The sequence below is a fragment of the Dendropsophus ebraccatus genome, chromosome 9 (assembly GCF_027789765.1).
Source record: "Dendropsophus ebraccatus isolate aDenEbr1 chromosome 9, aDenEbr1.pat, whole genome shotgun sequence".
NCBI lineage: Eukaryota > Metazoa > Chordata > Amphibia > Anura > Hylidae > Dendropsophus > Dendropsophus ebraccatus.
In genome coordinates, this window is record NC_091462.1 from 89,075,917 (window position 1) to 89,089,060 (window position 13,144).

The following is a 13,144-nucleotide window of genomic DNA, read 5'->3' on the forward strand; positions in this document are numbered from 1 at the left end:
GTATAATGCACCACACTTCCGGGTACACGGGTGGGGGTGGTGGGACACGAGGAACGGGGCGATTCACAGACATAACATACATTACAAAGTTGTATAACTTTGTAATGTGTGTTATTCTGTGAATAATTTCTGAGCGCCGCACTACCCCTTTAATTGCAAAAGTATGTATTCATTTTTATTAAGCTATTAAACAACAAAAATAACTTTATTAGAACGAAAATATGTTTTATTAATTAAATATTAACTACTACAGGAAGCTCTATTGCCGGCAAAACCTATTGCCAGTAATACAGCTGAATGTAATAATTAATACTTTAATTAAAACAGCAAATGTTTCTTCTAATGATGCAATTTTTTTTATCACAATAGCAACATTAGAAGAAACATTTAGATTTATATGTCCGCTCAGCTCATTGGCTGAGCGGACATATAAAGAGACGGTCCCGTCACATCAAGCTCAGTGTGTCGGGGACCGGCAAAGAGAGAAGATAGAAGGCATCGGAGGGTGAGAAAAAGCCCCCCCCCCCTGCACTACACCAATCCCAGCAAGGAAGGGGGGTCACTTAACCCCTTCCTTGCTGGTATGGATGCAGTCTGACATCAGTCTGGCCCCCAAGGGGTTAAGTGGGGACCCTCACTTTAACCCCTTGGGTGCCACACTGTAAGCAGCAATCTGTAAAGATGCTGCATACTGTAAGGTGCACAACACCGCTCACAATAATGGGTGTTGTGCTCCTGTTTGTGTGTTTTTTTTGTGTGTTTATCCCTTTTTGTTTTTCAGATGTCGGTATCCTGTGGATTACGGCGGTTTTGATGGACTACGTCGATGACCAGCGGTTGTTGGGATTTTTTTTATATAAAATGGTCAACAAGGGGTCTGTTTTATTTTTTTTTCTATTTGAATAAAAAATATTTTTTACTTGTGTCGTGTCTTTATTTCTTTACTATATAGACTTAGTAGTGGAAGACGTCTAAAAGACGTCTAATAGACGAATAGCTGGTATAAAATGGCTAACATTAACCCCCCCCCCCATTATTACCCCAGTACCCAATGCCACCAGGGGTACTGGGAAGAGCCGGGTGCCAGTGGTCCCGGAGCGTCAAAATTGGCGCTCCTGGACTGGACGGCAGCAGGCTGGTAATATTAAGGCTGGGGAGGGCCAAAAACAATGGCCCTTCCCACTCTGGTGTTACTAGGCTGCTGTTGCTTGGTTTTTAACCTCGCTGGTTATGAAAATAGGAGAAACCCTACACGTTTTTTTTTTAAATAAATAATTTTAAAAAACGTGTAGGGTTCCCTCTACTTTCATAACCAGCCGGGTTAAAAACCAAGCCACAGCAGCCTAGTAACACCAGAGTGGGAAGGGCCATTGTTTTTGGCCCTCCCCAGCCTTAATATTACCAGCCTGCTGCCGCCCAGTCCAGGAGCGCCAATTTTTACGCTCCGGGACCACTGGCACACGGCTCTTCCCAGTACCCCTAGTGGCATTGGGTACTGGGGTATTAATGGGGGAGTTAGTGTTAGCCATTTTATACCCGCTAACACTAAGCCCTGACTTAGTAATGGATTCCGTCTATTAGACATCTTCCACTACTAAGTCTATATAGTAAAGAAATAAAGACACGACACAAGTGAAAAATACTTTTTATTCAAATAAAAACACCCCTTGTTAACCATTTTATTAAAAAAAAAAATCACAACAACCACTGGTCATCGACGTAGTTCATCGAATCCGACGTAATCCACAGGATACCGATATCTGAAAAACAAAAAGGGAGAAACACACAAAAAACCATAAACAGGAGCACAACACCCATCATTGTGAGCAGTGTTGTGCCCCTTACAGTATGCAGCATCTTTACAGATCGCTGCTTACAGTGTATTGCATCCCCTTTAACCCTTTGGGTGCCATACTGAACAATCTGGCCTCCAGTGGGTTAAGTAAGGGTCCCCACTTAACCCCTTGGGGGCCAGACTGATGTCAGACTGCACCCATACCAGCAAGGAAGGGATTAAGTGACACCCCTTACTTGCTGGGATGGGTGTAGTGCAGGGGGGAAAGAGCTTCTACTCACCCTCCGATGTGTTCTATCTTCTCTCCTATTTTCTCTCTTCACCGGTCACCGGCACACTTAGCTTAGTGTGACGGGATCGGCTCTTTATATGTCCGCTCAGCTAATCAGCTGAGCGGACATATAAATCTAAATGTTTCTTCTAATGTTGCTATTGTGATAAAAAAAAATAGCATCATTAGAAGAAACATTTGCTGTTTTAATTAAAGTAAAGTATTATTACATTCAGCTGTATTACTTGCAATAGGTTTTGTCAGTAATAGAGCTTCCTGTAGTAGTTAATATTTAATTAAAAAAACACATTTTCGTTCTAATAAAGTTATTTTCGTTGTTAAATGCTTAATTAAATCGAATACATACTTTTGCAATTAAATATACTGTAAATAAATAAATAAATAAATATACATATTTACTTATTTATTAACAGTATATTTAATTGCAAAAGCATGGATTCGTTTTAATTAAGTTATTGAACAACGAAAATAACTTTTTTAGAACAAAACTTTTTTTTAATTAATTAAATATTAACTATTACAGGAATCAGCATTATTGCCGGGGATCGCTAACCCCGGTAATACCGATTCCTGTAATACTGCTTTCCAAGATGCATTCCAGAGGTGTTTGCATCACCTTCTAAAGATGTCTTGGACTTGGTGACCTCCAATTCGCCAAATCTTGATTTCCAGTTCCCAAGGATTTTTCTCCCATAGACTATAATGGGATTCGATATTCGATCGAATAGTCGAATATCGGGAGCTTTTCGAATCGAATCCAATCAAATTGAATATTTCACTATTCGCTCATCTTTAGTCCTTACTAAACGGAGCGATTATCTCTGCCCAATCCTGCCAATTGAACAGATATCGCCCCTGTTATAAAGACAACGATCAGTCGAGGAGCTGATCAGCTGATTGTTGTCTTTTAACAATCATCGTCCGACGACTGCGCATCATTCCGTGTGATAAGAGGTGTGTGGTTGGCGGCCGATGAAAGTATGTAGTAAATAATAAACATTTATATACTTACCTGCCCATGCTCCCCATGTCCTCCTGTCTCTCTACAGCTGTCTGGAGCCACCATTAAAGCCTCTACCCCCGTCTCTGAAGTGAAAGACCACTCAGCCAATCACTGGCTGTGGTGATGTCCCATCTAGGTGAGTGATTGGCAGAGCCGTCAGTCATATACGGGTGTAGAATCGGCTCCGGTCAGCTGGGAAGAAGCAAGAGGACATTAGAGAGAGTGAGCAGGTAAATATATATATTTATTATTTACTATACAGCAAGGGCTATATGGACATTGTTAAAGGAGTAGTGCGGCGATTAACTTTTTACGCTTAATTAACTCACATTACAAAGTTAAATAACTTTGTAATGTGTGTTAATAAGTGGTCTGGCCCCATCCCCCCCCCCTTTTCCCACCTCCGGAAGTTAAATAAAGTATGCATACCAAATCACTGTCGACCCCATCCTCTTCTTCCGGGCGCCATCTTGAGTCTGGTCCTGGTCTTCTTCCTCTTCGCTGTCTTTCACAGCAGTGAATAGGAAAGGAAAAGGCTGCTGGTGCACTTGCGCAACAGCAGCCTTTTCATTGGCTGGAGCGCATCGCATGGCTTCTAGCTTGCTCAGCCCTGATTGGCACCAGCAGCCTGTTATCTCCTAATCACTTGTCCGCAACCCAGAAGTGAGGGCAGCGGACAAAGATGGCGGGGATGGCGTCACCGGAGGGATGGTAAGTATAAATGCTGTGTGTGTCTGTGTTTTTTTTTTGTTTTTTTTTTGTTTGGGGGGGGGGGGGGGCACGCCGGAGGGCTCCTTTAACATTGTGGAGCAGTGTAATAGGCACTGTATGCGAGCTCAAGTCTAGTAGACCAGCGCTCACATATTTGGCAACTTGAGCCGTCTAATTCAGTCTATGGAGCCCATTGGGCCCTATGTTTTTGGGGCCCATCTTATGCAGCAAACAGTGCGTTGGGGAAAAAAGGGCTTACCTGCTAGCTTCTTCTCACTTGTTCTAGTGGTCAGTGGATGTCTTAACACCCAGATCCTGACCGATCAGTCTTTATGACGCGTCGAATGTTTTTTTTAAATTACACGATAAATTGAAAGTCCAAGTTACCTAAACTATTCAATGTGATTGATAAGACTACTGAAAATTCATGTAAGGGGGCATTCACACATTCCGTAATTACTCTCTGTGCATGGACGATGTGCTACAGACCAGAATTCACAACTCACGGCTTCATCATTGATGGTGCTAAAAGCTCCGTAACTGCTTAAATCTTAGTCAGTACAGTAACACGAAGATTTAAAGAAGTCCAGTGATTTCTAAAAGCCGTCATCCTGCAGGCTGACACCCCCACTGGGCTCCGGGGTATCCACGTCACATCCGCTTATTAACTGGCTGCAGGATGCCGCTCCAGTCACTGAGTGGCTGAGCAGCCAGTGCATCAGCTGCGACAGGCCTTTTCCCCCGAGTGGTGACGTCATTACAACTTGTGGGAAAATTACTTCCTGCTGGGGGTCCTGATGCTGGTCCCGCCCCTCACCGCGGGCACGAGGTTCCTACCGGTAATCAACTACCTCCCCTGCCAGCTGCCGGCTTTTAAAAATCGCTGAACTTCTCCTTTAAACAGAACTTGTGAATGCCCCCTTAGGTTATGTTGGCCACACACAGGAAGTTCAGGCCACATGTGAAAAGATGGAAAATACCAGACTTTTGCAGTAAATATGCTTCCATGCTGGTGATTGTTCTGGAGAACCATTTCTGTTAAGATTAGCGCCTGTTGACCCAGATGAATTATTAAGTAAAAAACTGTAATTTCAGATTATAAACTGACTAATAATTATGAGTTTTAGTGACCCAAATAGCCTTCTGGTTACAGACATTGTGCTCCTTTAGGGTTAATAGGAAGCAAACTGACTGACGCTTTGGAAAATCTCTTCTTTCGTACACATCTTATTTTGCGTTCTTTCTCATGCTACATAATAAACTACAATCTTGGTAAATGTTTCAGAGGTATTTCCACTACATACACCATGGGATTCAGACAGAAATGCTGGCACCCCAGGAGATGGAGCAGATGGACAGAATCTTAACAAGTGTTCCCAGCCAGCTTCTGAACAACCCCGCTCTGGAGAGATTGCTTCAAGAAATAAAAGAAGAGGTTGGATATGATTACTGCGCCAGCCTTAGGAAAAGTATCGGTGAGAAGTCATTTCTCGTCGTTTTGTCTCCTTATAAAGCGGAATTAGATATACATGAGTAGTCTTTCTGTAGGACACCTTGGATGTGTGCAGTTTTCCGTACTTTGGCTTCTTGTGTTTCACATATACTTAATCTAAGTGACACAGATTAGAAGAATAAATGGGTAATCCAGCCTAATATAGTTAATTGACTATCATTAATCATCATGAGTCATTAATAGTAGATCGGCAGGGTTTTAACCCCCCAGGAGCCCTGATGACTAGCTATTTTAAGTGGCCATGTTGCTCCATGCTTTTCGAAATTTATTTCTGTTTTCCCTTGCATCACTATACTATTAGTAGAAGTGGTGCAAGGTACTGATCTGCTGTTTACCTGAGCAAGACCACCAGTATACACTGTAAAAAGAGATATAAGCAGACAGCTGCATACATTATGCAATGGCTGTGCTGTATTGCTGCACCCTAGCTCACATTGCAGTGACTGTGAGATGAGCAACAATGACCCAGCACGGCCACTACACAATGTACAGAGTTGTCTGCTTCCATCTCCATTTACAGTGTATGTGGGCTCCACTGCTCTAGCAAACAGCTGATTGGAGGAGGTGCCTGATGTCAGCCCCCCATGATCAGACATTGGGGATTTTGGATAGGTCATCCATTTTATAAGGTTGGATAACCCTCTTAATTTCTGATGAATCAGGAACTCTTGGGTTTATAATTTATGGCTGAGCGACACAGCCAGTCCCCTTTAGGGGAGGTATCCTACGTTCAGTGCTGAGCAATGTCGGAAATCGCATAAAAAGTTAAAAAGTGTACACTGCCACTCTATTCACTCCAGGGGCTTTTGACTTTTGTTCTTGTGATTGGTGGAGGTGATTAGATGTCTATGATCAGCAAATAATCCCCTTTCTAATATTGCAAGACCCAGAAATTTTCACAAAATTTATGACTATATGAGCCTTAACAGCAATGCCCACTTTAGGAAGTCCCTTCTTATGTGTTATGTCTATCAATTTATAGCTAATTCTAATGAGTCTCCTGTCAGCTGATCTCAAGACATGCTTGCTCACTTTAACTGTAGCCTTTCTTTATATAGTATTACATTTATGTTGTCCAGATCTATTGTTCACCCCTCAGCAAATAGGCTTTTCAGCAAAAGTCAAGATCTGCTCTCAGACTTCCATACGTAACATTATTGTTTGGAGAAGATGGGGCTGTAAAACCTGGATGACTGCAGATTTTGTTGGGTCTTGACAGTCATCACATGACTTGGAGTCCAGCAATAGCACTTCCCACGCTTAGTAACATTTCATGGTCCTGCAGCATAAAAAGGGAGTGCTTGTTTTGGGCCACTAGAGCTCTGAGTCAACCATGGCATATAGAATTATTTTAATTCACTACAGCAGCAGAAGTTGCTTCCTCTGAAGTTCACAGACTCACATGCAGTTTCTGTAAATGTATTTTTCCCATCGTTATCATTAATATTCACTGTCTCGTGTCTCCGGACTGTCCTGACAAATTGAGAATGACAGTGCAAATTCAGATTGATGAATCAATTACCAGAAAGGCTGATCAATTACCAGACATGTAATCTGGCTGCAGATTAAGCAATTCTATGATTTTAACAAGCTGAAATCAAGGAATGGCATAGGATATTACAATCTCAGGACTATAAAAAATTCATAAGCCTCAAATCAATAGCTGACTGTTTAATGCTGTTTGAGCCTAAATAGCAAAAACAAACCAATCAGATTAAAAGGCCATTCATCACTTTATCAACTTATTTCCTCCAAAGAGATGGGGGTTTGGAATCACCAATTGCTTCTAAAGTGTGATATCTAGGAAACATGTCTAATGGATTTGCATAGTGTGACTAATAACAGGATCAGATAGGGGTTAGGAGCCCCTTTACATGCATGCCTTGTGATCTTCTTGGAGCCGAGTAATATACATTCTTTTTCATATATGCCAATGGGAGGCAAATGTTCATGTTAGGGTTGTTTGACTCAAGTGGCCATCATTCTTGTTCTCATTGTGGTCTTCCTTTTAATTTTACATTTGATTGAAAGACACTGTACTATGTGCTGCAGGGGAGGAAGATACTGGGCACTTGAAGCAATCAACCCCGCCCTTTGGACACCTGCTACTCATTTACATATATGGAAATATGCAGATTGCTCAGCTAGTTAGCAGAAATTCACAAATCTAGAAGTATGCCTGTGAGGGGCCTTAACCCGTACTATGTGATAGTTACACAACATGAAACAATCCATAGTCATATTCTACAGGAAAATGGAGACTCTGAAGTAGCATACCCACTGCTTCAGGGTATATTCACATGTACTGAATATGCTGCAGAGTTTATGCTGTGTAAATCAATATATATAAATAGTTAATGCATAAAACCTGCAGTGTATACAGAATGTGTCTAGTGCCCACGAGAATGATGGGAGTAGTAGTGCAGGGCAGTTGGGCTTCATGGTAAACCTAGTAAAGTCTCTGTGGTCACGGTACATTTGTCGTCTGGTTGAACCCTACTTATCCCTCTGTGGTCTGTATAACTTTTATAACTGAGGGTATGTACATTTATAAAGGTCCTTGCCCATGGGATACACTTTGATGGGGTGTCTGTGTGCTGGTGTACACATGATGGTGTCTTCAGATAACTAGACCTATACCCCTTACTCCTTCCCTGGTCAAGCCAGAAAAATGACAAGGTTAGGCTGGTTCTGGCCCTCTGGGGAAAGATGATTGACCTTGGGAGATTACTCCCTCAGATCATTCTAGTGTCTTCTAGGGTGGAAGCTTGTCTGAAGAAAGGTCATGTGACCCGATCCTGGAGATTAACAGTTCATATCATTGTCAGTTCTGAGCTTGCTGTTTTCTGCTGAAGACCCAGAAAACTGTATGTAAGTGTTCACTCCGTCCTCCACTCCTCTCTCTCCCTTCTTTCTGAGACGGCTTGTGTAAACAGTTTCCCAAGCTGGCTTTCTTTGCACTGTGTAATGTGAGAAAGTTAACCTAAGGTCAAGTTACTTGTAAACTTATTGTGATAAACCTTCCTGGCCTCACAGAGTGCAGAAACAGCCAGCCAGCGAAACAGTTTACATCAGCTGTTTTGGCAGGGAGGGCGGAGGAGGGAGACAGAATGAACAGCTCACACACAGTTTTCTGAGTCTCCAGCAGAAAGCAGCAGGCTCAAAACTGGGGAAGGAGACAGAGAAGGTAATGGCAAGTATGAAATAAATTGATGGTTTCCAGGAGGGAGAATAATTTAACATGTATTTTACCTGAGATGAATATCCCTTTAATTAAACAGCTCAGTGTATGAAAATGGAAAGCAGTGTACATGAAGAGGCTACGCTTATTTACTGCACCACAATCTGCACGTCGCCAATTTCTCCTGTCTTTTTTCAAATGTAGTCAAGCTTGTTTCACCATTCTGCATTTATAAATTCATTTTGCCTTGGGTTGTTCTGCGTTCAATACGCGAATATTGAATACACATTTTCCACTGTTAACATTTGAAGGGGACATCCTACACTTGTTTTTACGATGTATACCCCCTCAGGTAAGGGCAGCCGGGGTGGAAGAGAATCAATCACTAACCTACAGGGGTCCTTCAGCTCTGCATGTAATCTGCTGTGAACTGCGTGGTCAGAATATTGTCATAGGAAGCAACTGTCCCTTATAACTATTCACTCCTATTATTGTTAGCGTGTACCTGGAGTTCAGATCACAATTCCAGTCACCGCTCCACTGAAAGCCAAAACTATTAAGGCTGTTTGTGTGAATAATTTAAAATTCTTGAAATAGAACTCTATTTATGATTGATAATATAAAGAAAGAATGTACCAAAATATAATGGTACACTAAAAAGAAAAAAAAAATCAATAAACTGCGGAGTCCGGCTGCTGAAGGTGCCTCATTGCTAGATGTGAGCAGTTATCCACAGGATAGAAAATAAATGGGGAAAGGAAAAGAAACGGCATTGCTACAATAGATCCTGCTGTGAAATCATTCTTAGGCTAGGTTCACACTATGTAACTGTGCGGCTGTATTTGCGGCTGTAATTGTGCGGCGGTATTTTTGGTGGTTCATGCGTACGCTGGAAAGTATAGGATATACGGCTGCACAGTGCACACTATGTATGAATCTACGGCCCTATCGTAAACGGACCCGTAAAAAATGAACAAGACCATTGTTTGCGGCTGGAAATGCGGCCGTGGATTGACAGGCGGTGCGTACGGAGTACTTCAAAAATAACCGGCAATGATGACGAATGCCGATGCCTCTAATAGTTAATATATTAAATTAATAAAACACATTTTCTTTGTAATAAAGTCCCTTTCGTTGTTCAATAATTTAATTCTAACGAATCCATCATTGTGCAATTAAATATACTGTCAAAAAATAAATCTATATATAAATATACATTTATTTATATATATATTTATTTTAACAGTATATTTAATTGCAAAATGATGGAATCGTTTAAATTTAATTATTGAACAATGAAAGGGACTTTATTACAACGAAAATGTGTTTTATTATTTTAATATATTAACTATTAGAGGCATCGGCATTACTGCAGAGGATCGGAAACCCTGGTAATAGCGATTCATGTAAACTGTGTTCCCTGCTTTCCCAGATGCATCCAGAGGTGTTTGCATCACTTTCTTAAGATTTTATTTGTTATTTTTAGTTGAACCAGATTTCCAAGTAAATGACCGTATGTTTTCAGCCGCATGTCTATTTTTTCCCACGGCCGTAGTTTCATCCGCACATTTACAACCGCATAAAAAATACAGCCGCACAGTTACATAGTGTGAACCTAGCCTTATGATGCAAAACATGAAGCCTCCCTTACAGCCTAGTTATCAGTAGGTTTCTGTTTTGTTGCTTTTGACAGACAGACTAGTTCATGTTTTGCTCCATTAAATACGTATCCTTCATGGACATATAAGAAATGACAGCATTTATACTAGTTTAAAATGGGCCTAACTGAGGTGTCATAGGTTTTCATTGGTGTTCAGACCTCCAACAGTCTGTAGAATGAGCCAGGAGAAGCTTGTGGTTATGCACTTCTCTCCTCGGCTCCATGCGATATCCGTCTCACTGCATGAAAAAGACCCATAATAAGTCTATGGAGCTCATCTTCACAAAATCATAAAGTTGTATAATTAGTAGGCTCTCTAGCAATACCCCTAAAATATTATTTTTGAGACAAATGTAAATCTCCAAGTATGATTAAATCACAAGTAAATATGTATATATAACACTTTATCTAAATCAAAATAAAAATTCATAAAAATGAACATGTAACTACACGCTTAAAAAAAAAATTCTGTATATATATCTCATGCGGTTGCAAATGGTATAATACAGGATATAGACTTGAATATTTGTAGGTTAAAATACATATAATGCGGTTAAAATTAATATAGTACGGTTAAGTCCGCATGTAGTTGTTGCATACGGTGCAGTTAAAACCGCATGCGACTAGTGCAGGGCCCTTGCAAGTCGCCGTGATTTATTACTAATATATTTGATCAAGTCAGTTATCACTGTTCTGTTTATCAGTTCAATATAAATTGCAACAGTTAGTGGCGCTTATTAGCGTTTTCACGGAAATATGTTAAAATAGATTCAGTGGAAATCCACCTCTCACCGGTCTGAAGACTCTGATTCTATGAGGTCTGCGGCCGCAGACTGGTGGGAGCAGACAGAGGGTTATTTACTTGAAGATGTCGTCAGGAGCTCTCCTCATGTTCAGTGTTTCTCGTGTCGTGTGCACGGGGTCTTGTTTAGAGTACTGTCCGGTTTGGAGCTGAATGCTCAGTGCTCGGTTGTCTCTCCGGACATCAGATGGGTGTTTACCCTTAAGAGCTACTCCCGTGTTCTCTGTCAGCATAGGAGTATTTGTATGCATTCACTATGCTGTGAGCTAATAAATGGTGGGACCGGTGGTAGGTGGTTATGGCAGTATATTTCTGCAGTATATTCAATAGTAGTAGCAACTCTTTATACGCGTTTCAGAGCACTGCTCAGCTCTTTCCTCAGTAATGATTTGCAACTCATGTTTTTATGAATTTTAATTTTGATTTAGATAAAGTGTTATATATACATACACTCACCGGCCACTTTATTAGGTACACCTGTCCAACTGCACGTTACCACTTAATTTCTAATCAGCCAATCACATGGCGGCAACTCAGTGCATTTAGGCATGTAGACATGGTCAAGACAATCTCCTGCAGTTCAAACCGAGCATCGGTATGGGGAAGAAAGGTGATTTGATTACCTTTGAACGTGGCATGGTTGTTGGTGCCAGAAGGGCTGGTCTGAGTATTTCAGAAACTGCTGATCTACTGGGATTTTTACACACAACCATCTCTAGGGTTTACAGAGAATGGTCCGAAAAAGAAAAAACATCCAGTGAGCGGCAGTTCTGTGGGCGGAAATGCCTTGTTGATGCCAGAGGTCAGAGGAGAATGGGCAGACTGGTTCGAGCTGATAGAAAGGCAACAGTGACTCAAATAGCCAACCGTTACAACCAAGGTAGGCAGAAGAGCATCTCTGAACGCACAGTACATCGAACTTTGAGGCAGATGGGCTACAGCAGCAGAAGACCACACCGGGTGCCACTCCTTTCAGCTAAGAACAGGAAACTGAGGCTACAATTTGCACAAGCTCATCGAAATTGGACAGTAGAAGATTGGAAAAACGTTGCCTGGTCTGATGAGTCTCGATTTCTGCTTAAACATGACAATGAGTTCACTGTACTCAAATGGCCTCCACAGTCACCAGATCTCAATCCAATAGAGCATCTTTGGGATGTGGTGGAACGGGAGATTCGCATCATGGATGTGCAGCCGACAAATCTGCGGCAACTGTGTGATGCCATCATGTCAATATGGACCAAAATCTCTGAGGAAGCTTCCAGCACCTTGTTGAATTTATGCCACGAAGGATTGAGGCAGTTTTAAAGGCAAAAGAGGGTCCAACCCGTTACTAGCATGGTGTACCTAATAAAGTGGCCGGTGAGTGTATTTACTTGTGATTTAATTATACTTCGAGATTTACATTTGTCTCAAAAATAATATTTTAGGGGTATTGCTAGAGAGCCTACTAATTATACATACTAATTAGGTCATTTGGTGCCAGCCAAGTAGTGCACTCGCTATACACCCATTCCATAACTGCACTAGAGGTAGAGTTCTTACACCAGAGTTTTTCCAAAATCATAAACTTTCTGTCTTGATGCACTAAAAGAGCCCCATAAGTTTGTAATGCAGCTTATCTTACCCAACCAGATGGAAATCTCAATGCGTCAAGAAGGGGAGAGCATAACTGCGCCCTTCTCCTGGCCTGTGTCTTACGATTGGAGTCGTGGATCCGCTGTACCATCATCAGTGATGATGTAAGCCGCACCAGGGAGCGGAGTCTCAGGGACCGCTGGTCTTCACCAGTGCCCACCGGGATGGGCTTGCAGCAGGCGACCCCCAGGTTGCTACCCCTGGCTTGAGTTGCTAGCGGAGGTGGGCAAGGTGCCGCTGGAGACAGGTAGGCAAGCAGCCTGGAACACAGCAGGAGTCAAGGATGGAATCAGGATAGAAGTCATAGGCAGGAACCATGGGCAGGAATTAAGGAGAGCTGGGACCACACACTATAGAAGCATGCATAGGTAGGAAATGTCAGAACAGGTGCTCATTTATAGGGGAGGTAATTGTGTGCAGCATCCAATTAGGGACATATTTCCCTTTAAATTTAGAGCAGCCGGTGTGTGCCCTAGGAGGTGGGGATGCGCTCGCCAAGCTGAGACACAGAGTCGGAGAAGACAGAAGCCAGGGCTGGCCTGAGAGGGC

The 13,144-nt window shown here is 42.0% G+C and overlaps 1 protein-coding gene across 2 annotated transcripts in view; it reads left to right on the forward strand.

Moving 5' to 3' along the window:
* The window catches only part of DNAH3 (dynein axonemal heavy chain 3), a 257,207-nt gene that overhangs the window by 59,422 nt on the left and 184,641 nt on the right, over window positions 1-13,144 (forward strand). For both annotated transcript variants that reach the window (XM_069983790.1, XM_069983791.1), the window contains exon 6: window positions 5,087-5,276. In XM_069983790.1, coding sequence (XP_069839891.1) covers window positions 5,087-5,276 — 190 coding nt within the window. The remainder of the gene's footprint in view (window positions 1-5,086; window positions 5,277-13,144) is intronic.